At 39.2% G+C, this 26,289-nt stretch overlaps 2 protein-coding genes across 2 annotated transcripts; one reads left to right on the top strand and one right to left on the bottom strand.

Annotated features, from left to right (window-relative positions):
• The first annotated feature begins 1,721 nt into the window (after positions 1–1,721).
• Positions 1,722–20,819, top strand: pals1b (protein associated with LIN7 1, MAGUK p55 family member b). The gene is made up of 14 exons (XM_005731117.2): positions 1,722–1,974; positions 4,698–5,179; positions 7,058–7,266; positions 10,099–10,176; positions 12,891–13,010; positions 13,847–14,008; positions 15,250–15,327; positions 15,420–15,603; positions 16,994–17,062; positions 17,146–17,217; positions 17,779–17,940; positions 18,235–18,437; positions 18,704–18,814; positions 19,855–20,819. Exons 2-14 carry the CDS (start codon positions 4,852–4,854, stop codon positions 20,029–20,031), a joined length of 1,953 nt encoding a protein of 650 aa, XP_005731174.1. The 5' UTR covers positions 1,722–1,974; positions 4,698–4,851; the 3' UTR covers positions 20,032–20,819.
• Positions 20,820–21,665: 846 nt separating this feature from the next.
• Positions 21,666–26,258, bottom strand: atp6v1d (ATPase H+ transporting V1 subunit D). The gene is made up of 9 exons (XM_005731116.1): positions 26,013–26,258; positions 24,074–24,191; positions 23,708–23,787; positions 23,551–23,618; positions 23,423–23,467; positions 23,221–23,324; positions 22,766–22,832; positions 22,578–22,656; positions 21,666–22,357 (listed from the first exon to the last, which is right to left on the bottom strand). The coding sequence occupies exons 1-9, from the start codon at positions 26,051–26,053 to the stop codon at positions 22,213–22,215; spliced, it is 747 nt and encodes a 248-aa protein (XP_005731173.1). The 5' UTR covers positions 26,054–26,258; the 3' UTR covers positions 21,666–22,212.
• Between the last annotated feature and the right edge of the window lie 31 nt (positions 26,259–26,289).

Raw genomic sequence — 26,289 nt, 5'->3', positions numbered from 1 at the left:
TTCACAGTTTAACGGTTTTTACACTGTTAATTTTTTTTATTTATTTTTGTAGTTACTTTTTTAATACTTCTTTTACTCACTGCTCCTTAGATAAACATGAAAAAATCAGTTGCATTGGAAGAGCCTAGGAGGTTTTAACTGTCTATCTTTCTAGGGAAGCTAAGTATTTAAGAATTGGGAACTGGCAGAAGGGAGCCTAACGAGGAAAAGAGGTTAAGCACAAAAGTGTCAGAAAGGATTAACCAAATAGAAAGTACGGCTAGAAAAGGCAGCTCCTGGCTTCAGTGGAGATATTTCTTAGGCAGCTTGAGATTAGACAGTTTCTCTTCTTCTCAGCAAGGTAAAATGACAGTAGATCCAATTAGCTTGCAATGAATAATAGTACTGTGACAAGAACTTAGTTAAAGTCATCAGTGTGGATGTGTGTAAAATGTGTTGAATGTAAGAGGATAAGAGTGAAGATGACGGCAGGAATAATGGGGCTTTCTTCATACCCTCAAGTGCAGAGACTGTGTTTATTCATTAGAAGATATACATAAGTGTCTAGTTTTTGTAAATACATTCAACTAAATTAGGCCATTTAGATTAAAAAACAAATTAAAGGATTTATGATCAGTCAAAGCCTCTCTGAAGATACTAAGTTGTTGTTTGAACCTTTTGAAAAAGCTTATAGAAAGTAATATTATTATTAGGAGGAGAATAAGGCAGTCCTCCAAGTGTGATGCAGCTTCCTCTGTGATCTTCAGTCATAATTTTATACACGCTTCCTTAAAATTCACTGTGATATTTTGTGATCTGTGGATGTGCTGTCATCAATTCCGTTTTATACTACTTTATACTTTGGAGGTAATTATGCCACTTTTACTTCACTAAAATAAAGACAGGTTAATTTACAGTTAGCTTGGATTTTTAGAGCACATTTTCAAGAAATGTAGTCACAAAATAAATTATATAGCGCTTAGAACTAACTTGACTTTTACAGGCTGCGGCATTAAAGTAACGCTCACACGCTAGTCTGCGAAGAATCATATGAATGATGTTTCATATGTACTCACACCCGCTGGTCACTTTTTTTTTTAGCTACATCTGTTCAGTTTCTTGTTTATGCAAATATCGTATTACTCAATCACATGGGAGAAACCACATGTAGGCATTTAGACGTGGTCAAGCCTGCTGAGGTTAAAACCTTGTATAGGATTGGGCAAGAAATGAAGCATTATTTGCGAGTTTCCAATACGAATTTGGAAGAATTTAAAAATACAGTGCTCTAAAGGCTATTTTCTCAAAGTGAGTGTTCTGAAACTATCCAGTTTTATTTCTGTTTATATTCTAAAGGGTTTCACTTTTTTTTTCATTCATAGTGTGAATTATTAAAAATAAATGCATTTCTTTCCCTAACTGTTGACATTTTGTGATCTATCATGTGATTAAAAGATATTGATCTTATCTTTAATGTAAGAACAAAACGAAACAGTAATTTAGAACCTTGCTTTTCTGTCATGCACAGATGTCTGCACATTTGCACACAAGTGAATAGTTGTATGTATAAACACAGCATTTCAGCAAAGAAAACAAAATTAACCTTATTGTTGATTCCACGACTTTTAACAGGGATTTTATGGGGGAAATTTTCACTCTTACTCACTGCGTCACTGATCTAATCGGCTTCAAGTACATGGTGCAGTTCGGCAGATTGGGAGTCATCGCGTGCCTGACAGGGAGGGGGCGCTGTGGGGCGCAAGTGTTGCCACGGAGACGACTCAAAACAACAAGCGCAGTTCCACAGCAATGGCCACAAGTGTTCCCGACTGTGTCCGGACAAAACTCACAGCGGCGGCTGAACGTGGTTCTGTGAAGACCGGGAGACACGTCTTCCTTATCCTGCTCTTACTTGTGTGAACAAATCACACGTTTTCTGTGCGACGGACAGTAAAATAATACGAAAATCTCATCCACTTCGCTCTTTTTAAAGCGGTAAGTACACCGAGTTTGTTGCGGGACAGTTACCGTTAAGCTACGCAGTTAGCGGTACCATGCTACTAAGCTAAGATCTTTGCTATTGTTACGTTAGCGCTTAACACTGATTAAAAATCCAACTTTACACTTTTAAATTAGGACCGCTGCTTATTCTAAGCGGATGTGGTACTGCTTTGTAGAAATGTGCTGCTACTTTTTAAAAGTTGTACGAAGCTACAAATTAATGTTTCAACCCAATAAGTAATATTTAGACACTAACTCCTTACAATTTGCCTGTTCCAGCTATCATGTCATATTTATCATATTCATATTTTCAGTGAATTATGGATACTATGAACTGAAACTCATTTATTTTATTTAATTTCTACCTTTGTTACTAACAAGACAGTTGGTGTCTCATTGGGGATAGAACGTAAATTACAAGTGCTTTAAGATTCACTGTGCAAATTTTAAAGTTACCAATTAATTAAGAAGCATTTTTGTGTCTTTATTTGCCTTTATTAGACATTTCACAGTATCTACTGTTATGCTGGAATGGTACAAGCCCATTTCCCATGTTTACTAGTTATTATGAAATCATTTGTAAGGCCATATAAAGAGAAACTAGCCGAGAAAAAGCATGCCAGTGTAGGGTGCTATCCGCATTTTACAGTGAGTTGTAATACCTTATCCTCGGAGCAGGCTTTAACACTTTTGTTGCAAAATTATTATGTGCACCATGTTCACTTGACAAACATTTTTCAGGACTTTTAAACTGCTCTCAGTAAGTAAATGACATACATGACAAATATACCAGGACTTGCTCAAAGCTAATTTAGGGGTGATAAGTTTAATGGAGCCATAGTCTGAAAAACTAGGAATTCAGGGTGATTCACGATAACGTTTCCTATTTATTTGTGTGTGGTCATGGGATGTCCTCCTTCATGATGTTATTTTGTAAGGGTTTTATCTGTTTGGTGTTCCACTGTCACCTAAATCTTTTAGTAGGTAGGTGAGCTGATTTGAGCCATTTATCACTGTCTAATTTGGCATCAGTATTTATTTTCCCAGAAATATTTAATCCCTTGAGCAAATATCTAAATGGAACCAGTTTTTTTTGTTTGTATTGTCGTACTTGCTTATGTTTAGGTGGGTGGGTGAGTGGGTCTGTGTGCGTGTGTGCCCATTCATGCTCAGTCTTCCACACAGGTATCCTGTCCCCTCCCAGCACCCCTCCCACTTCTGCTGTGGCCACCAAGCTAGGATGAGATCCCATGCTTAATTAAGCCCTTGGGAACAGATGGTACGCTGGCAGTCTTTGCTGTTTGTCAGCAGTACATTGCCACTCTAAACACAGCTAAATGCTTCCATGAGGGAGGGGTTTGAGAGACAAGACTGCCAGCCGTAATTAGCTTTGAGAAGTAGGTAAAAGGGGGGGGGGGGATTGCCATGTAGTGATGGGTGACGTGAGTATATGACTTACTGCAAAAGAGAGGTGGCATTCAGCAACAGTTTTTGTTTATATTTATTTTATTGTTGCATGTAAAGGTTGTTTTAACTGCAAAGCCTTTGCAATAAGGTCAGGTGAAAGCTTTCAAAATCAAGCTTTTAATCCTGAAATGTATTTAAGCCATAGCTGGTTGTATTAGCTATGCCACAATATGGTATTTACACAAACACATTATGTAAGAAATCAAGACATGGTTTTGGCTTTCTACATGTCCTGTTATAAAATACTTTCACTACTCACTTATTGAAAGTTTTTTGGGGGGTTTTCTCATGAATGAAAGCTTCATGTCTGCTGTACTACCAGAATCAAATGAATGGATGTTACGTCCTTAAAAGTAAAAAAAATAGCAGTTACTATGTACATATATGTAATAGAATAATGGGCACCCATACATACAATAGAGTTGATTAAGTTTTTCAGGTGAGCAATTAGGGATAAGTGTAAACAAGCAAATGGCTGGATGGAGCTGCACTCAAGGGATTTTAATTGACTAAGGTTAAAAAGCCTTTCCTGTTAGGAGTTAGATTAGTGGTGAGACTGATGAGAGGACGTAGGAGCCGGTACTGGCACTGATCAACAGGCAACACAAAGTCTCAGCATGACTGAAATTTTGCAATGTGAGTCATTTGAGACGTTAAAGAACTTCAACATGACAAGTCTAGGCTGCTGAAACATCACAGATTCAGTATGAGGTTTACATGCCTGAGCAAGTTTTTTAGTAACACAGTTATTCAGGTTCAGACGGCAACTTCTGAAACTGCTACTTAGTAGTAGCAGTCTAAAACAGTCCTATAACATATTCGCTTTACTGCAAAGTTAAGGTGAGGGGAAAACGATTTGAGAAACTAAGTAGGAAATCTTTGCATATTTAGTTTGAAAATAGGTCTAAATGATAAATTAATATTAAATAGTGTGTTTAAATCATAGTTTATATTACATGATCGTAGACTACATTAATAAGGCTTGCAAATGTTTCTATGGGTGTATTTTATTTCAAGTGTGAACAAATAAATGCTGAGAGCATATAACAACAACAACAAGAAACAAATCAAGATTTTCGTTGAAACATTTATTTATAAATTAAGTGACATTCTTTTTAATTTACAATCTGTAAAATTATAGAAAAAGTAAATGTGCTGGCAGCAAAGACCTCAAAGATATTTTAGAATTAAGCATGTAAACACTTAGAGGAAGTGTTTTAAACCTTTGAAACTTTCTGTTTGAATTTCAGGATGACAAATTACAGAAAAAGGGAAAAGGACTACATCTTCCACTGCTTCAGTATGGCCCCTGAGTTGAGCAGTCTCAGCATCAGTCCCTCCTAACACTCCAGCAGATCTCAGGAAACACTGGAGTGCTTTGAGCGGTACACTGCTGCAGCAGGGATGATCACATCCCATATGAACGGTTATGTGCAAGAGGCCTCAGGCCTGATCAAGAGCCACAGGGAGAGGGCCGTGGACTGTCCAGGGGATGAAAGCAGCCTTGTCAAATCTCCACAGTGCAGTGCCCACATGGAGAGGATCCAGCATTACCAAGAGGAGCTGAGAAAAAGGAGGGAAGAGGACAGCAGGTTGAAGCATGAAATTGACCTCAACTCTTCCCTAAGGCTCAAGAAGCTGTCGCAGAACCCTAAAGTGGGCATTGACAATCCCACCTTTGAGGGAAAGGAAAAAGCCACCAAAGACACATGTTCCCTGGATTCTGTAGTCGGTGAGTTAACAGGTGTGAAGTGAGAGATTGCAGTGAGGAAGACATGCCTGAAAGAATGGGATGTATGCATACTTAAGAAAAAAATTTGGTAAAACAGAAAGAGTCAAACTAGTGACTAAACAGTGAAAGGGTAAATTGAAAGATGTTACTAAAGATGGTTGGTTTGGTGTCACTGATGTCCAGTTTCCACTGATTAGTTGAACCTATCCATTCATTCTCTTCCACTTATCCTTTTCAGGGTTGCAGGGTACCTATCCCAGCTACCATAGGGCGCGTGATTAGCTGAACCCAGCACAAAATTCATCATCATTATCATCATCATTTATTTATATAGCACTTTAAAAACACACCTGGTAGACCAAAGTGCTGTACAATACAAATATAAATATAGTAATAAAATAACAGAAACCAGAAATAGCAATAAAATTAATTAAAAAAAAAAAATTCAGCATTCCAGGAAAAAAATGTTGTTAGAAGAAGAGTGTATGGCATAATATGAGCGCACCACTATGGATCAACATGTTTTTTGTTTGTTTATGTTGAAAAAAGTGTCTTTGTTATATTTTCTATACAGTTTAAGATCATTTAAAGTCATCAGTATATAGCTAAGATGCACTCAGTGATCATGATTTATGTAGTATGAGCCTTATTTTAGTGGGTAAAATACAAATTGTTAAAGTAATTTTTTTCAGCCCTTACTCTAATGTATTTATAACAACAACAACAACAACAGTAGTAATAATAATAATGATAATAATTTTTTTTTTTTTTTATCACAGCTGGACAGAAACTGTGATTTTCCTGGGAAGTAACTTTTACCGGGTCTTCAGGGTCTTATCTTTTTTTTTTTTCACAGACGGTGCCTGTGTACCTTGACCCGTCTAAGACTTTGGTTTGACAGAGCTTTGCTGTGGTATAATAAAATACACAAAATATTCTGTAGGATTAGTTAAAAGTTTCTATTATTTCTTTACTATATAAATACTTCAGATGATATTGGTGTCAAGCTACTTTTTAGCACGTTCAGTTATAAAATCGAATTTCAGTCAGTAGTAAATAATAATAAACATTACTCTAGACTGTAAACTACTACATGAACGTTGTCCAAGAGAATGTGAAGTGAAAAAAAAAGGATGCCACAAAATGTATTCTTACTATCTTCCATATTAAATCTCCGGTGTAAACACTGTAGCAACTACTGAACTGAAACAAAGGTTGACTAAAAATAAAGACTCATAGATAACTAGTGGCCTGGGAGCAAATTTCTGGACCTCCACAGCAAGATGTCTAATTATTGTTTTGATTTTTGCTCCCAAATGTTTTCTTATGCCATGACTCCTGAAGATTGCACTGCTAATCTTAAAATTTTCTACCTTCTTTTTATATTTTCATTGCACTGAAAGTAAACAACTATTCATTTAGCAGAAGCATACTATGTACAGTATGCGTGGTGGCTTTGCAGCAGAGGTGGCTATTACCTTTGAAAGCAGTGGAGCAAAATTAGCTCTAGTTCCACTAAAATTAAAGTAATTATGCCTCTGAAAATGAAAATATTCTGTACATGACTTAGAAATAACATGTTTTAAGAGCAACAGACAGCTTGTGTGCTGCAGTACTAAGGTTGTAGATCTATGTGTGATATAGCTAGAGATTACCCTGGGCCAAATACAGAATGTGCTAGTGGAAAACTTTGATATACAGGTATAAGACTTAGAATTTAATTGCAGTAAGAAGCTATGCTGCCAGAAAAGTAAACCTAGAAGACAAACAATGAGGAAAATTTTAAACTTAAAGGACTAAAAGCTCAAGTCCTGACTTTTCCTCGGCATTGCCTCTGTACTATTGTTCCCCTACTCACTGTCTGTGATTCTTTCTCAGAGCTGGAGGAGTTGCTGCAGACTCTGAAGTGGGTGCAGCACTGCTTGACTGATGCTCAGAGCCAGCAGGATGTGGAGCTTATAACGCAGCTCCTCACTAAGGAAGACTTCAGGACTGCCTATTCAATATACAGCGCTGTGTCTCAGCAGATGAGTAGAGTCAGTCCCACCTCCCCCCTTACATCACAAGCTCAAGACCTCTGCCTGGAGGTATGTGGGATGATCATTTTCTAGTTGTTTGTTACGGCTGAAACATTGGCAATACTATGTATACAAATATACAATACTATATTTGCAGATGAAGCTGTCCGCAGTCTTGCGTTGAGAATAATGAAGCCCTCACTTTAATTATTTGAACCACGTCACAAAACCAGTTTTGTACCTCATTAGTCCAAGGGTGGCCTCTGCAGAGGTTGCATTTTATGCATAAAGGCAAAAAGGCACTCGGGCTGCAATTCCTAATTCCTAATTCCTTGGACCCTTTCAGTTTATATTTGCTTTCAAAGCGCATATGTGAGTAAAGCAACTGAGCAAACTCAGTGAAGCGTGAAAAATCTTTGCTCGAGGTGATGATTAATTCAACAAAGCTGCCCAAAAGACAGCCATGCCAGTCTGAATAATTATGAAATGTAAATTGTCTTGCGGTTAACAAGGTGAGTCAAAACAAAAATGAGGGATATGTGAGATCCAGGCTGCGCATAAAAATTGAGTGAGCTGCCAACAAAAGAGATTCAAGAACGTTAATATGACAATTAGGTTGAAAAGTGGATGATATGACAGGGAAATAAAGGAGGAAGGTGTATTTCAGGTTATTTGTAAATATAAAAAATAATGAGTGTTTTTTAACTAATTTTTTTATTTTTGATACCTTTCATCGGGTAGTTGCTGTTTTCTATTTAAATAACAGTTTACAGTGCCTGCAGAGCTGCAGTACAGAAGGTGACAGAGAGCAACAAACCAATTCAATCTTTAGGTTTGAGTAGGTGGTAATCTGCCACACCTGAATTCCTTGTTGACAAAACACCAGCTGGTCTCTGCTGAAGCAAAGCAGCAGTAATTGATTTGTGTCCCAGCAGAACTGAGCCTCTGCACACAGTGTTCAAAATAGAGCCTGTCACACAGAACAGACCTTGTAGAAAGACTGAAATTCTGATGTGGTTTGCCATGAAACACATAGAAGTTCTGTATATCTGTGGCAAGTTACACCCACAATAGGCACTTCATTAGGATTAGTGTCAACTTGTGATAGGTGTAACATGAAAGAATGTAATGGAGACTTTTCAGGACATCGTTCAGTGTGATGTTTAGCTGATGGCTAGATGTGTAATAGTACAACTTGTGTCAACAAAACAGACTGTGAGCTGTGTAGAGTTCATTCAAAGGCCAGCAAGCAGCACTGCAACAGAATTGCTATTCCAGTCATGACAGGAGTGGTTTGAAGATAAAGAGGCTGGGTGTGATGATCTGTTTTGCCTCACGCACACAGCACATTGTCTTCCCTTCCCTTTCTTGTGTACAGTAAATCAGTGTGCGCACCCATCCGCCGGGCCAGCTCCCGAAGCGCTTATCAGTGCATTAAAGTTTGAGCTGCAGCATGTCTAAACTAAGTGGCTGTTCTGTGTGACACTCACTTTGACCACTGGGTAAACTAATCTCTCGGCAGCCCTTGATGCTGGCTGAGCAGTGCAGCGCACTGCGGGAAGGAAGCCAGGATCTGGGCGGCCAGAAAAAGAAACTCCAGCAGCTTACAGCAGCGTGGGCCGCGGCGCCGCACCACTAAGGGGGGGGGGAGGGAAAGTGCGTCACCTTGTTAGTGAGAGCTTTGATTAGTGTAACGGATGAACTAAGCTCCAAACAAGAGAAGAAGGGGAAGAAACAGAAGGCTAAAATAATTAGCGATTATTCATGAAGAGTCCAAAGCCACAGCCACTGCATTGTTTCATGAAATTACAACACAAGAGCCAAAGGATTAAAATGGCACAGAGAGAAAGAGAGGAAAGAAAGAAAACTGGAACATTTTTTGACAGGCTGGAAATCGACCATAATTTTGACATGCTGCCGTTCAGATCGGGGATTTTCCAGTCCCCAGTGCTTGTTAAATTTGGTGAAACACAAAGTTCGCACATTATAAACACAGGATGAAACTTGCATTTAACAAGACTGTATGTAGAGCAGTTTTCTGCACGGAATTCGAACTCCTGCTGTGAGTTACATGAGCGGTTCCAAATTAACTCTGTGTGAGGGACCTATGTTTGTGTGCACTTTGAAAGATATACTTTTTTCCCCCCAAATGTTTGGAAATTCTTGTGTTATACATAGATCACTTCAAAAATGTTATTTGTCTTGCAGTTTTCTTGGAAAACATTTCTTCCATGCCACAGGCTTGTTACCAGAATGTGCCACTAGCATGGTTTTTATGGTGTACGTGGGTTTAGGATGGGAATAGTTTAGCATCTAAACTTCATATAGATATTTACAGTATGTACGTTTTGGTACCCAGACAGCAAAACAAGTGAGGGTCACAAGATGAAAGAGCTACATTTGTAAAATATGATACAACAGGGCAGATTCAGAAAATAATGTCCATGACAATGGTGATAAAGTCATTAGTTGAAACCTTTCATGCACATTTTACTTATATATTATTCATCATAGCGTTCTACTCCTATGCATAAAAAGTTAGACCCCTTAGCTGTACAGTAAGGAGAAGACCATGGAACTATCAAGTGGTTGCTTTCAGATGTTAAAGTGTGAAAGAAGAACTAACCTTGTAAAGTTAGTAAATAGGATTCATAATTATCCTTGAGGTCTACATTTGATATCTGTTAATTTGATAAAGGGGGATTTAACTTTCTAATTTTACTTGGATTCTTGTGACTTATTAGATGACTTAAAAGTCATGTTATAAAAGATTAAGAGGTTGATTGTCCCTATTGTGTTAAACGTTTTTAATTAGCCGTTGACAGTTTGTTCTGACTTGATGCACTGTTTATAGCTCTTGACAGAATTATTTTACTGTGGTGTGTCTCTGTTTCTCTTCAGGTACAGAAGATTCTCCAGTCCAGCCAACATAAGGAGGGTTTAGAGCTCAGAGCTCTGCTCACCAATCCTCATCTCCAGGTCAGAGATCAGCCTCCCAGCCATGACCTCTCCTTACCCGCAATTTTATTATAAGGCAGCACCATTGAGGCCGAGAAAGCCTGCAGAACCTTTTGGGCCAACTCATTTATTTAGTTAATATTCTGATAATTGCACAACTGGAAATATAATTAATGTTTTACTGGACTCTTTCCAAAAGGCTAATTGTTTTTCTTGCACCTTCCACTAGGATGTCAGAGGTCCTAGTGGAAGTATAGAATATGCCAATAAACCATAAGACTTGGCTGCCTACCAGCTCAGAGACAGTTGGACAGTTTTACATCTCTGTTGCTGTCATATGCACTTTATTAGAAGGTGAAATAGGGCCCTTTCTCTTGAATGAAAGATATAGAGGTCAGGCTCTCCATCATTACAGCCACAGGGTTATGAAATGGATGGAATTTACTGTTTTGATCAAGGACACTTGGCCAGGGCGGATGGTTATTAAAGACCTTAAATCCTCTATGACATATTAATTCTAAAACTGTTATTTTTAGGTGTTATTCAGGGTGTGTGTGTGTCAGGCTTTTTTTCAAGATCAACTTATTCCTCAAGCAGTTTAAATTAGCCATTTGGTGTGTTGTTCATCCACCTCCTTTAAATTAATTTTTTTAATGAAATTATTTTTTTAATAAAGGTTGTGAAAAATTTGGTTTGTTATGCTAGTTTATTTTTTTACACATTTTTACTGAGCACAACCATAAGTTTTAATAGAGATGTGTAGTGTTGTTGAAGCAGTAGTGTTTTGGTGAGCTTTCCTGCAAGGAGTACAAACACTGAGCTCAAGCTTTAGCACTTTATGCTCATGTGTCCAAACACTCCCTCCTCCGGTCTGTTCAAGTTGCAGAATATACCATCACTTTCTTTGACATGTCAGTCCTGCCCATCTCCACTCCCACCTGTTTTGAGCCATCCACCAACCCAGTATCCATATGTAGTCTCCAGCGGGGTATTTACTCATCAATCATATTTGCAGGGAGGGATGAGCTCAGAAATTAGATGCCAGCCTCTAACTATGTTTTGCCGCTGTAATAAATCATTTTAAACTGGAGTTGTCTCACTGAAATTAGCACTAATGATGTCAGACAAATTGAATTTGTTTAAAAAAAAAAAGGACCATTCTGGCCCATGCCTACTTGTTATGGAGGGACACTTAAAATTTAAACTTAAATGTGGCAATATGACTTTAGGTATATGTAATTTGTAAATTGGTGAAATGTTATATCTGTCCTTAAATTACGCATATGTAATTTTGAGCAACCTTCTTGTCGGACTGCTTAAAGAGCTTTTTTGTCCACTGTTTGTGACATGGCTACAGTTCAACATAACGAGGTCCGACTTGTCCGTAACCCGTGTAGTAATGACCTGACAGTACACTGCCAAAGGCTGCTGCTGGCCTAGCTGACCAACTGGACAATTAAGATGCTCCTCCGTCATGTGCTGCTTTTTGCATCTTTACAGAAACATTAGCATTGCAGTAGACAAAGGCCACTCCCACAGCTCTGTTTTAAAAGAAAAACAAAATAAAAAAACATTACACGCTTCATTTTGGGTAACCCCTGCAGCATTACATTGGGAGTTTTGTGTCAACGTGAAAAGAACAACAGAAACTGCATTTATTTGATGTTGCGTGACACTCTGCCTTTGTCAGTTTAGACTAAAGTGACTCCTCTGTAGGAAAAAATGAAGTCACATTATCAGGCTGTCATCGTCTATTAGCGAGGCACTAAGGTGAGAAAAGACCCCAGGTGCGTTACTCTGCTATGATTTTTATGGTTGAGGGTCTTGACAGGGGAGCGCCACGGGGTCTGATGTTTGACCCAGATGACCGTGTGAAGCATCGCAATCTCCCACCCCCGATGTCGGTTAACCCCTCCACTGAGTTGGAACCGTGTAGCCGGCAGGGGCAGAGTGATGAGATGTGAGTCTGCCTTGTGGCACAGAAATTGGAACAGATTATGTTTGTTTCTCTGCAGGGAGCAGAGGCTCACATGAGTCACCCTGTAGTACAGGTAAACGGGTTCATGTGAAAAACTAATAGAGACATGTGAGAGACGAGCAGGGCCCCCTCAAGTCCCCTTGTCTCCCTCTCATTGTTTTCTGGGACACCGTTTCCTCGGGAGCAGTCCAGCCAAAGGTGTTTGATGATTGATGGCCGTGCATTTTGACTCCTAAATGCAGGGGAGAGTAAGACGGATTGCGTGTATGCCAAAGCTTAGCCCGGCCTCTGCTCTCTCAGGTCCCCTCTGCTGCAGGATAGAGAAACTAATTTGGACCGACGGTTATTAATCGTGGGGTACCGAGCGCTTGTCACATTAAATGAAGTGAAGGAGCAATATCTGTATTATTTCTGGCTTAGAGGTGGGTTTGCAGACTGGTCTTGTTAAAAAAGATTGGGTGGCAGGATGCTTCTGCTTGCAGGTGCATGTCAAAGGGGTCTGGAAACTTGTTTGGTATCACTTCGTCTTTCATCATTTTACATTAAAAAATCACAGCCGTGAAGAATTTGATTAAAACCGTATAAGATTTATGATCATTTTATTTCCCATGTCAACTGCTATAGAACGCAGCATCCTTTGTTTCTCCTCAAGTCCTCATTTATTCCTTTCACACTTTATTTTTGTTCATTACATGTTTGTATATTTCTGCATGATCATACTCTTTCTCTACAATATATGTGTGTGTTTGCATTGCAGGCACTGATGCAGGCCCATGACAGCGTGGCAGTGCAGGAAATGGCAGAGGAAAGTGTGACCCAGTACCTCGGAGAGACGGTTAAATTAGTGCGGCTGGAGAAGGCCAGAGACACTCCACTGGTGAGATGTCATCAGTTTTTTTTGGTTGTATGTGCAAAGAAAGAATAAGAAACATGGTAACAAGGATAGTCAATCATAATTTATTGCAACACAACCCATAAAAAATGTCATAAAAATGCCTCACCTGATTTCATTTTTGCTAGTGTTCCTTCAAGATTTTCTCGTCGTATGTCTCTGCGCTGCTTCTTACTTTGAGTTCACTGTCTGAAAGTCTCATTCTGACCAGTTGCACATGTGCATCTGTGATTTCATCATGGATTGTAAACTGCTTACTTTCAGTAGCGTACATCAGCTTCTCTGTCAACCTGACCCTACTTCATCAGTAGAGAAGAGAACAGATACCAGATGGTAGTTTTCAGTTGAGCCTACAATACCACTCCCAAAGGTGGCTCATCATGTTAGGAATGCAAGCAAGGTATACTAATCCTTTTAATATTAAATGTAGAGTTGTACTATAACATCCTTTGGCCTCCGAGGGAGAAGAGTTAGCAGAAATTACTTAAGTCATGTCTTCATGCACCAGTACATAGTCATCATTAACTACCTGCCCTAGCGCCCACATGTTTCTCCTTTGACTCTGGTTTCCTGTGAAATGAGGATGGAATTGGAAGGGTTGTTGCATTCAAACTGTGGAGGAGAATGAGTCCCTGTCAGCCTGAGTGTCCCATATCCAATGGGAATGAATTGGAAATGAAAGTGGTGGTCGCATTTCTTTGTATTCACACCCGTTCCTCTCCTTGTGTCTTCAGACTTGTGTCTTTGCTCAATGTAAGGTCTTTTTCTTGTTATGCCATCTGTACAAACTTTGTAAGTGTGTGTCTGTGCGTGGTCATCAGGGTGCAACAGTACGTAATGACATGGACAGTGTGGTGGTGAGCCGTGTTGTAAAGGGCGGAGCAGCAGAGCGGAGTGGCCTCCTCAGTGAAGGAGATGAGATCCTGGAGATCAACGGGATTTCTATCCGTGGGAAACACGTCAATGAAGTCCACGACTTGCTGGTAATTTCAAGTGCTCTTTTATTTTTCATAGCAGTTTGTTTTGTTTTAATAATGGCACAAAGTATTTCAATACGGTGACATGAAAAACTATTTGTCCCATTTCTGATTTCTTTTTTTTAATATTTGTCCCCCATAAATGTTAAATTAATCTTAAACGTCAGCTCATCAAACAGATTTTAAGATCAAAAGTTAATCCAAGTAAGGATTACTAAGTGTGGCTGAATTAAAATAATTCTGCAAAGAAGAAAAGGCAGAAATTCCTCCACAGCGATGTGACTTATTGCCAGTTATTGATTACAGTTCTTGCTGCCAAGGGTGCCGCAACCAGTTAATAAGTGGGCAGATTTTATTTCCCTTAATAAATTAAATAATCAAAAATAAAAACTGCAGTTTGTATTTCTTCAGGTTATCTTTGACTACTATTAACCCTTTAAAGCCAAGCGGATCATATTTGATATATGTGTTTTTGTGAGTTTTTGAGACTTCTACATCATCAGTGTGACTTTTTTTACCCCAAAAGATGATAGAAATTGCATGACACACTTTTAATTACTAAATTGCGAAAATATTATTTATGTAGCAAATGTTCTTCAAATTAAAACTCATATATGCAGATTTGATATATTTTTATATATTTTGTCTAAAGATTCAACAAACACTCCATTATCAAAAAATTTAAGATTTCTGACAGGTCTCTCATGATTCAGGTTTTAAGGGGTTAAATTTGTTTGATGATCTGAAACATGTAAGTGTGACAAATATGCAAAACAAACCCTAAGAAATCAAGAAGGGGACAAATACTTTTTCATGTTGTAATGAACATTCAGATTGCTGCTGCCTGGACACTTTGTTTGTAACTTTAATGTCACAAAGGGCATCGGGATATATATATATAAAACAGGTATCTTACTTGAGATGCTGGTTGCAGTAGGTTTCACTCACAGAGAATATAACTTTAAAAAATGATTATTTCTAAATTGAAATAATAAATGAATATTTCTAAAAGAGTTTTAACATATAATTCTTATTAATAGATAAAATAATGTTACTGCTAAAAAAAAAAATTTTGTTTAGGCAAATTGAATTTCAAGCTGTCATTTAAAAAAGATATGCAAATAATAGTTGTTTGAACTAAGTGTGCTCTCAGAATATAAAATCCATCTCCTAAATTACAAGTAAATGAATAATGTTTCTTCATATTCCTGTTGTGTTCAATTTTTTGCAATTCATGTTTTCCACAGCAACAAATGCATGGCACTCTGACCTTCCTCCTCATCCCCAGCTCTCAGATTAAACCTGCCCCGCACAGACAGACTGTGGTAAGTATCTTACAGTATGTGGCCGTATGTGCGTGAGATGGCCTGTCTGCATGCGTGCAAGAGTCCTTCACAATGTAAAACCCTGCCCTCAGATGCACGTACGAGCGTACTTTGACTACGACCCGTCTGATGACCCCTTCGTGCCGTGTCGAGAGCTTGGCCTGTCCTTCCAGAAGGGAGATATACTCCATGTCATCAGCCAGGATGACTCCAACTGGTGGCAAGCCTACAGGGATGGAGATGAGGAAAACCAGCCCCTGGCTGGACTCATTCCAGGTAGAAGTCAGACCGGAGCTGAATGTCATTATGAAGTTTATTGCTTAACAAGGACAAATAATAACAGCAAGGACATAATGCTGCATAATATTTACAAATACCTATAGTTGTGATGTCATACACACAGCATGGAGTAATAAAAGACATATAACTATATTTAAAAAAACCACATCGTATTATATTTTAAAATATACATGCTGTTTTTTAATACCTTTTGCAATGTACAAGGCTCAAATGTGTAAGAGGAGGAACAGTAAAATGTTATTTAATGTTAAGCTCCTGTTTTGGTATGAGTAGCTCTTTTTATTTATTCTTTTCTCTTTCCCCTCACACCCCAACCATCCGTGGCAGATGGCTGCCCCTCCCTGAGCCTGGTCCTGTTGGGGGTTTCTTCCTGTTAAGAGGGGGGTTTTTCCTTTCCACCATCGCAAAGTGCTTACTCATAGAGAACGTTTAATTGTTGGGGTTTTCTCCAGAATACTGTAGGGTCTTTGCCTTACAGTATAAAGCACACGGAAGCTTTGTTGTTGTTGTACTTTGGCGCTATATAAATAAAACTTAATTAAATTGTATTTATTTTTGTGGTCGGTTAAACCGTCGGTCAGTAAGCACAAACAAAATGCTACGTGGAAATGTGTACATTAAGATGTGAAATTATATAACTTGGGTAGATTTGTTGATTATTAATCATTACTAGATGTACTGAGTATCATCTATAATGGAAAAGCAACACAAAAAACTGGAGCCCGTATATGGATATATGCAAAGCGAATACTATTTGTGGGGTTACACACTTAAAATTGCCAGAAAGAATAACTGTGACACTGCCTGTAGCGTACACACATAATTAATTCACATCGTGGTAGCAACTTTCCAAAATGGCATATTTCTGAGAGATGATACATGAAATAAAATCTTTAATAATTAATGCATGGGCTACATAGGAGAGCTTCTTATAAAATAATGATAAGCCAGTAATGTGCTCGACCCCTTCTAGTAACTGGAAACCCAGTCTCAGAAGAGTACTTGAAAGTGACTAATAGCTAATCTGGCACTACTACCCTGGCAGGAATCAGCATCCATCTGGCACGTCAAGCAGATTAAAGCAAACACCTGAGAATTATTTGTGATTACTTTCTGACCTAGGCCTTGTTGTGGTGGGACGAAAGAGAGGGGTAAGCACTGGAAATGGAAAGCGGGCCATCTTTTTGTCTCCCGCTCTTTAGGTAGAGAAAGAAAAACAATAGTAGGCTTGCAAAAGCTTAGGATTTGTAATATTGGTGGTTTCTGGCCACGTAGTAATCGTCCAGTCTAGGCACAAATAATGTTCCAGTATAATAGAATTTATATAAATTACTAATAACTGTCTGTACGTTCTCTTTTTTTTTAGGTAAGAGCTTCCAGCAACAGAGAGAGACATTAAAGAAAACTCTAACAGACAGAAGTCGAGAGCAGCAAGGTAAGACGAAGTTAACGTGCTCAGCATGTTTTAACAGTCTTGTGATAATTTGCCTTTTAAAGCAAATTTCTTTGTAATAACAGGGAAGAATTGGTACCCAAAGAAGAGTAAGAAACAGAGGAAGAAGAGCACGTCACAGTCCAGCAAAAGTACAGGTAAGGCTTTCTTCTCTTGTGTCGCTCTTCAGTGGTTTGAGCAATAATCCCATTTAAAAGTGGGCTCTGGTTACAGTCTTAACCCAGTGTCGCTCTGTCTTTGTCACACGTGAAAGACCACTTCCACACCAGAGCTGACACGTCTCGTCTTTCTCACTTCAGCTTGATCAGACTTGGTGTGTCTCCGGTCAGATTAGTCCTACCCTCACAGACAGGATCAGAGGGCGCACGAACAGGTGACCAGCAGGTGCCTAAATGGCTTGGAGGAACCTGTGCTGTGATTGGCTCACACATAAAAACACAAATATTCACTAAGTAGCACACATACTGTTCTAATGAACCTGATCCACGGCTAAAAGTGGCAGACTGTGAGCCATGAGGGTCAGATATGAAGCATTATGGAAAAAAAACTTTACTCAAACACAGTAAATTTATTGAACTCTTAATCCCATGCATCTTTCTATCCTCCACAGAGAGGTCACAGGTCAGCCCAAGAGCTCAAAGTAATTTGGTATGTAGGTCAGGGATGTTTCAATAACCCCTCCCACGCTGTCTCCTCAGACTACGATGACATCCTGACCTATGAGGAGATGTCGCTCTATCACCAGCCTGCCAACCGCAAACGCCCCATAGCTCTGATCGGCCCAACAAACAGCGGTCACGATGAGCTGCGCCGGAGGCTTCTTTCCATCGAACCCGAGAAGTTTGCTGTCGCTGTTCCACGTAAGTCTCCGCTTGGTCAAAGCAACAGAGCCCAGAGCGAGGCGACGTGAAATGTTAATCACAGACCTCAGATGATGAGCGGAACGTGTTTCTGGTGTTCAGTAAAGAAGTGAAACCATTTAACTTATCACATAATGCACAACTGTTTGTCACACAGATAAATTTAAAAAAAAGGGTATATATATATATATATATATATATATATATATATATATATATATATATATATATATATATACAACTTAAAGCTCAGAAAATGTAAAACAGTTATATCTGTCCTTCTTAACGGCTCAGATACAACCAGGAGCCCGAGGATACATGAGCGGAATGGGCGCGAGTACCATTTTGTAACCCGTTCTGCATTTGAAGCCGACTTGGCAACGGGAAAGTTCATTGAATCGGGGGAGTACGAGAAGAACTTGTATGGCACCAGCACAGACTCCGTCCGACACGTCATCAACTCTGGACGCATCTGTCTGCTCTGCCTACACACAAGGGTAAGAGACCTCGTTACTGTCCAGACACTAACATGTTAATTACAAAGCCTGTTAGATCCTTCCTCATCTGTGATCTTAACCACTGTGGCCCTGCCAGAACATAATGACCCCCTTTCATTTCCTCAACATAAGTCTTAATCCTGTCTAAGCCTGATCAAAGCTGAAATAACACATTTGAAGACACCATATTTAATCTGTTTTTTTTCCTTGTGTTGCTCTTTCCATTCATTTTGTTTCTTTGTGCCTTGATTTTTTTCTTCTGTCAGTCACTGCGAGTCCTGAGATCCTCCAACCTTAAGCCATATGTGATCTTCATAGCTCCTCCTTCTCAGGAGCGACTACGCACCCTGCTGGCCACAGAGGGGAAAACACCAAAGGTAAACGCTGACCAGCTCAGAAAAGAAAACATAGTTCAGGCAGAGCAGGGAATGACCATTATTTACTCACATATATTGCATAAAAACTGGTCTCTAACTCACAGAATCGCCATGAGATAGTAAAACTAGAGGCAAGATGCACACAAACCAAACAAAAGTGAAATTGTGTGTAAACACAAAGGCAGAAAGGGGCATTGTTTCATCAGTCATGGAGAGCAGTACATAGTCCTGTTTATAAATTGCATACACTGTTAGCTCAATTCCCAATCCCAGCTTTAGTCATGAATTAATCTGGGTAATTTTGCTTGTGAAAAAAGACTCTTTAGACCATAAACTCTTAGACAAAACTGTGACTAAAGAAGTAGAGAGAAGGAAAGGTGTTTGGTTTAATGGTCTCAGAAACAACCAAGCCCACACAAACGCTTTGCGACGGTTTGTCTGTGAAAAGCGCTTAATTAATAAATAAATTTTACTCACTTTACTAAATAAAATGACATCATCACATCATCGGCTTTTCAAAAGTCTGTCAGCACAGCACCGGTCTTTGAAGTAGTGCTGGCCAAGATGATGATATAAAAATAAAAATAAAAAATGGATCAAAAAACAAAAACAAGATCTCATCCTTTTCATTTATGCGTTAACTTATAGAGAGAAAAGAATTTATAGCATCACCCGAAGAGAAAGGCAAATCTGTTTTATTATTTTATGAAGAACAAAAGGTGACTCCATAATAAAAAAAATGCCTTTTTTAATTATTTTAAATTTTATCACACTTACTCTTAAAAAAAATGTGTGTACACATGGTGTGAAGTACACATGACACATTCTTATAGATCGCAGTTAATATGTGGGGAAAAGTCCCAGGCACGTTTTTTATGTGTGTACACCGTTGTTTAAATGTATTGGATCCCAATTTAGATATAAAAATCAGTAAATAAACATTGCCTCTGTTCATGAAGACTGCTACTGAGAATGAAGACACGTGATAATAAGAGTCACTACTGCAGTTTCTTGAACTGATGTCCATGTCCTGTGCACAGCCGGACATGCTGAAGGAGGTCATTGAAAAGGCCCGCGAGATGGAGCAAAATTTCAGCCACTACTTTGATGCAACCATCTTGAACGTGGATCCAGACCAGGCTTTCCACGAGCTACGCAGGATGATAGATAAACTGGACACTGAGCCCCAGTGGGTGCCCACGTCCTGGCTGTGTTAGAGGTCACTGTGTCCCAGCACCATGAGTCGAAGGACGTAAACAGAAGACTGGAGAGTGAAAAACGAACCAGGGACGGTTGGTAAACTGTCACTGGAATTTGACTTGCACATTTTCCTCGATTGTAGAGGAGGTGATCGTTACAGGGATGGACTCAATTTTAATCTTTGATTTTGTTGTCGGTGTGCGTGTGTCTGTTGGTGATTTTTGTTTCTCTGTTGATCTCAGTTTTATGCAAAGTCATTTATCAACAAAATAGAACCATTTCTATTCTATGCTTAATAGTTATTTATAACTGTACATACATATTTTCTAGACCAAAGGATCAAGTGTTTTACTGTTACAGTTTGTGTGTGGGAGTCTTTATGTGTTGGTTTTTAATTGACTCCCTAATGAAGCAGCAGATCAGAAACTCTTTAGGTACCAAACAGAAGAGAAGCATCAGTGCTTTTTGCAGGGCACCGTCTTCCACTCAGAAGTGCAGGAGAGAGATCTGCTGTAATCTGCACAGTTCGGAGGTACTTCCATTGTCAGTATTTGATTTTGTGTCTCATTTTATGATTTTACGCTGTGATAACAAACCACTGTAGCTGGTTGTCGTTACAAACAGTAATGCTGCTAAGTACTGCCGAGTTTCTGGTTTTGTTTTGTTTTTTTATCAGTATTGATAAGAGTAGTTAGTGTTATTCCAACAAATACTGTATTGATTCTTTGCAGTTCATTTGCAAATTCATAAGCACAATTTTGTGCTCATGAATTGTTAATAAAATAAAACCCATGTGAACAAGTCACATATTTTGTCTGGCTTTTATATCAAAGAGAAGGTTTTCTTTTTATCTTTTCTGTAGTTCTGAGTTTCCATTTCAGTTCAGATTCCAGGTTTGGTGGTTTGAGTTTAGCTTTTAATGTTTGAGAATTTTTAGGTTTTGTTTTCAGTGTTAGTTTTATTTTTTTTTATGGTTATATTTGGGCATTTGTCAGGACAAGTTAACAATAAAAACCCTGAAAACCATCAATTTCACACCTGAGCCTCAACTCTCGCGGCCTGATACCTGTTACTAGTCTGTGGCCCTGGGGTTGGGGACCGCTGGTCTAAACCACTAGCTACTTGTCAGAGCCAAGGTATGCAGAAGAGCATCTCCGAATGCACAATTGAACCTTGAAGCAGATGGGTGACAGCAGTAGACTATCAAACCGGCTGCAGCTAAGAACAGGAAGCAATAACCATGTCCATCAAGGCCATCAGGCACGTTTACAAAACAAATTTGACCAAACTGGCAAAAGACTTATCAGCATGCTAGTTTTTTTTTCTTTCATAAGTTTAGATTGCAGTTAAAAACATTTTTCAACACAGTGTTAATGTGTCTAAATCTACTGTGGTGCCACTCTTGCCAGAGCCACTGGGTAACTAACATAAGTTCCTTATTCAGTTTCTCCTCTCACTTAAATGGGATGGATCCAACAGTGAGAACACCTCTGAAATGGATCTCCTTTGAAAAAAGATAACATTTAATTTTGCTTAAACACAGTATAATTTGCACTTGATTAAAGGTTTTGAAGCCGTCTCTTAGCAGTCTTCACATATGGAACTTAAAATGTTTTCCCTTCAGTGGGGAAAAAAGAAATTCAATCAGTGGTTGAATATTTAGAACATCTTTATTTGGATGAAGTGTTGGGCTGTTTTGACTTGCACATCACATTTTACAACAGGGTCACATTGGGGCTTCTGGTGAAATGGTAAACAGCCTGCAGTGAGGTAACAGGAACCGCACGATATGAAGTGAGCAGCAGGACTGGTCTCCACGGCGCACACTCGCACCCTCTGAAATCCACAACCACTTTAAGCTGTACAGCATGCAATGCCTCTATATATGATAAAACTTGAATATCTACAAGGTGATCGGTCACACGGGACGCTTCTTTATCATCACTTGCACACCATGTGTAAACATATTCATTGTAATATTTGCTTAATTTGTTAGAGACTGCTTTGGTCTCACTTGTGTATTATACCGAACAGCACTTTGATCCCTGTACACATCTGGAAACACTCAGAACTAATCATCACGACGTGGACACAAAAAAAGAAACAACTTTCATCGCTGACGTAAAGACACGCAGACGTGGCCAGAGAGGCACAGAATAAATAAAAGGATTAGTGAAGTCGGTGGCCTGTAATGTTCCTCACTCAAACAGCAGATCTTCATCCGCCTCCTCTGTCAGCATGTTGGCGGGCTCAGCGATGGGTCCCAGAGCAGCTAAACGGGCGGCTATTTCCAACTCCGTCCTTTCCCTTAGCTGCTTCTTCTTCTCTTGGATCTTCTTCAGTCTGGCAAAGTAGAGAACATTCTGTGTTATAACCAAAAGTTGAGGATTGGGCAGTCTGGTTTTGGACTTAAGTTGCTGGGGTAGTGACAGAATGAATTCGGAGCTGTGGACAGCCAGTTGGAACAAGAATATCTAATAAACATGCAAAAGATGCCTCCTGATACGTTTTTTTTAGGTTTATGCACTAAAACCTTCACGAGGCAGACAGAAAACATCATCACCTGTAAAACTCCTCTCGCTCCCTCTCATCCAGCTCTGTGATGATGTAGGTGAGGGTGCGATCAATCCTGGGAATAATCACTGCAAAGCGGATTCAAAATTATTTTATCTGCACCAACCCTTTTTTTTATTTAAAAAAATAAATGAATGTATTAATAAAAGGTTGCAGTTGAATGTTAAGTGTGTTTACCGTGCTCGATGGCGTTCACACGGCGGTTGGTGATCTTTATGGCTTCATCCAGAGTGACAAAAGATGTCTGCAAACCAAAATTGAGCAATTTTTTCCACTTAAACTTCAGCTTTTCTAGAGTATAGATTACATTTTATCTGCATCTGTAATCCACACAGGCTCAGTGTACGAATGTATCCTTTGTGGTAATGTTGTAGTGATATGCCACACAGCAGGAATACACAAACTATAGCGGGAGACGCTACCCCTTTGTTTTCACGAGTTGTTTTGGTCATTTAGGACGTGAGCCTTTGATTATACACTCACATTGTGCACAGTTACATTTGAGATCATCAATACAATTTTAGTTTCAATGAGGGACGTTACATTGTGCTTTTTTCAATGATAATACCATTGGGGGAAAAAAAACCCTAACTAGCTAAAGCATGCTTTTAATATGTAACAGCGCCTCCTACCTGTAAGGAGGCCAACTCCACAAGCAGCTCCACAGCTCTGGCATAGTTCCTCTTCAACCTCGAGAGCTGCTCTCCTCCTCTCGCCAAACCGGTGAGCTCATAACCTGACAGACACAAACACATCGTGGGGTGAGCGCTCTCTGCGATTCCCTTCAAACCCGATGTAGAGTTACACCAAACTCAGACGTGTGACTGGACTTACTGTCTCCGCCTTCTTGGTAGTGTTCGAATACTGGAAGGGTGACACCTAAAAGAGGAAAAGCAGCAGATATTTTAAACAAAACAAAACAAAAAATGATTAAAAATGAGAAAATATTTTTTGATGCTAACCTGCCACATTATCTTTCTTGGCTCTGACCTTCACCTGGGCTTTGTTAACATTCTGGATTACAGTTGTGCTGTAGGCCAAAAACAACAGATGGAAGTTGCTTGTGTATCTGCACCAGAACACAACATCACGTCGCTGACACGTTATTCTCATTCTTACCTGAAGTCTCCTGCAGCAAATTTAGCTTCAGCCAAAGAGAAGGCAGCCTCCCTCATCACCTCTCCCATCTTGGTTTTAGTCTAAAAGTATAAATAAACACACCTTTGGGAAACATGTAGCTGAAAGCCTTCAGGAAGATTTTATTTCATGAGGTTTTGATTCAGACTGGCTGTAATTTGTTAGTTTATAACAATGAAGGTACCCAATTAATTACTATAGAAACACCTCTTAGTATCAGATTAATTGAGCATTATCATGAGCTACAGCCTCCAACCAAAGATCATGATGTATGAATAAAGTATTTGTTGCATCATCGGTTCTTTTGACCACATTAGGACCAAAAACGAAGGCTCATTTTAAACTGACTTCAATAATTTTGCGAAGGATCTGACGGAAGCGCATGGAGAGGGCATCGGACTTCTTCTTGAGCAGGTTGCGGCCGGTCTGTGCTCCCTTCAGCCGAGCCTTCATGATGGTCTGAGCCCTGCAAATCCAGAGAAAACCCACATATTTTTAACACTATTTGAATCAGATGGTTAAATTAGGGGTAAAATGACACAACCAAGTTTCATTCATTTCATCTCCTTGTCATGTTTTCACTCAGACCTTAGGCCATCCCAAGGTCTCTGTCTCTCTTCTCTGGTAGTTGATACCCTCACCCCAGTTTTTTGTTTTTTTTTAAACCGGCAGATTTTCCTCTTTTTTCTCTTGACCTCTATGCTTGTTAAAGCTCTTTTTTTTTTTTAATGGATTTGCTTCTTATTTTCCCCATTTCATATACTGGTTCAATGGGTCATCTCTGAAGGACAGGAACAGCCTTAATAGCATTATTAAAGTCTTATACTCCAAGAGTACCAAGTCCAAAGAAACGTGTAGTTCGGAAAGAAAAGGGTCTTATTAATCAGGGTGGCCACATTCTCTCTAGTGAGTTTATTTCAAGGTCAGGGCTATCCTGCGCCCATGAAGCGAAAAAAACCACTACTGAAACTCCTCTGTTCCCTCTTCTACCAGGCTACTAAATGCTAATTGTCAAGAGTAGTAGTTTGTTCTGGAGCACCAGTGTGGTTCACTGGTTTTAGCAGGAAAACCTGTATATTATAGGGCTATAGTGTGGAGGCCTGGGTTGTAATTCATCCAGCCATTTGCTAGCTTACCTTAAAAATGAATAAGTAGTAGTATCTGTTCGTCTCTTTCATCTAGCTAATATATAAGTCCATGTGTTGTAGTTCTGGTGGGAGACCTTACAATGAGCTGCTGACAAGTTGAATTTTATCTGCTAAATGGCTAAGTAGTTGTAACTCACTTGTCATTGACTGTTCATTGACTTTTCATTTAAATTATCATGACTGATAACTTTCAATTTAAATAAAGGCTGAATAAGATTTTCCAAATCAGAATCTTTCCCCAGCTCTTTCCAGACTTGAGCAGGTGACTCATATGCTGCCTTAGGCCTGTGTTGGAATTTAACATGGCTCCATAGTGTAAAGGTTAGAGATCTCTGGAGTAAGACCAGTTAAATATGGGGATCCATCTTCTGTGGATCCCTCTTTGTGAATAAGGGAGCAGCCGAAAATATACAGCCATCAACATTTAAGCCCACTTTTGTGTCACATTACTCACAGATTGTTACATGTTAGATTGTTAACGATGTCATCCTGATCGTCTATAATATAAATTTACTTTTGTTGCTCTATGCTGTACAACATCTGCTGAATCCCTTCCCATCATGGAAGAGAGATCCCATTCATTTTCCTGAGATTTCTTCTGTTTTTCACCATTTCAGAATTTTAGAAATTTTCAAAAATTTCAGATTTTTTTTCAGGAGATCTTATCTGAACCAAGAGTCTGCGGACAGAAGGTGTCACATGCTGTGATTTGTGTAATAGCGTTATTTTTAAAACAAGGTAAGGAACGACACAATCTGCACCACTCCTCTACATACACAGCTCACTGATATTTGCACCCAGGACCTGATAAAAGGGTCAAACCTCGGTGTTTTACAGTTTCAGTAGTCCTAAATGTAATATAACTGGAAGCAGGTGAAATTAGATTAAAATGAAGTCTCTCCGACTGACAGCTCACACTTGGATAATGTTAGAAATATCACATGACAGCAGCAGGATTCTTCCTCTTTTAAACGGTAACCTTGGCACAAAACAAAACGGCGATCCCTGCTTTTCAAATGCATGCAGAAAATTATCCACAACTTTCATATATAAAAGCAAATATGTCAACAAAACAGTGGTATATGAGCTTTAACGAAGCTACATTGCTTTAGCAACTAGCCATCGCACAAGCTGCTTACATTCTGGAGGGGAATATGTCGATCCTGTCTTTTCCAGACATCTTTCCGTTTTTTGTCGATTACTGAGATTTTCAGTTCACTCCCGCTTCCCTAAATCAACACTACAACTTTAGCTCGAATCCTGAATTATTAATCTAGACATATAACAGCTAAAATCTTGCTCTTCGTGTAGGATTAGAAGAGCAGATCGAGTTGACGGTCGTGATCTTGTCGGCGATGATCAGCTGGCCCTCCGCGTCATGTGACCAAAGAACCAAACTCGTTCTGCACATGCGCC

The sequence above is a fragment of the Pundamilia nyererei genome, unplaced genomic scaffold (assembly GCF_000239375.1).
Source record: "Pundamilia nyererei isolate P.nyererei 1_Seehausen unplaced genomic scaffold, PunNye1.0 scaffold00041, whole genome shotgun sequence".
In the NCBI taxonomy this organism is placed as follows: domain Eukaryota; kingdom Metazoa; phylum Chordata; class Actinopteri; order Cichliformes; family Cichlidae; genus Pundamilia; species Pundamilia nyererei.
Note: the sequence above shows the minus strand (reverse complement) of the source record. Positions and strands in the feature narration are given on the sequence as shown.

What these genes read in the sequence shown, in the direction of transcription:
- atp6v1d (XM_005731116.1), bottom strand. Translation starts at nt 26,053, where the DNA reads ATGTCTGGAAAAGACAGGATCGACATATTCCCCTCCAGAAT. An exon ending in TCCTTCGCAAAATTATTGAA is followed by an intron (nt 23,788 to 24,073) that starts GTCAGTTTAAAA and finishes TTATACTTTTAG; the next exon opens with ACTAAAACCAAGATGGGAGA. An exon ending in TTTGCTGCAGGAGACTTCAG is followed by an intron (nt 23,619 to 23,707) that starts GTAAGAATGAGA and finishes TTTGGCCTACAG; the next exon opens with CACAACTGTAATCCAGAATG.
- pals1b (XM_005731117.2), top strand. Translation starts at nt 4,852, where the DNA reads ATGATCACATCCCATATGAACGGTTATGTGCAAGAGGCCTCAGGCCTG. An exon ending in CTCAAGACCTCTGCCTGGAG is followed by an intron (nt 7,267 to 10,098) that starts GTATGTGGGATG and finishes GTTTCTCTTCAG; the next exon opens with GTACAGAAGATTCTCCAGTC. An exon ending in ATGAAGTCCACGACTTGCTG is followed by an intron (nt 14,009 to 15,249) that starts GTAATTTCAAGT and finishes TGTTTTCCACAG; the next exon opens with CAACAAATGCATGGCACTCT.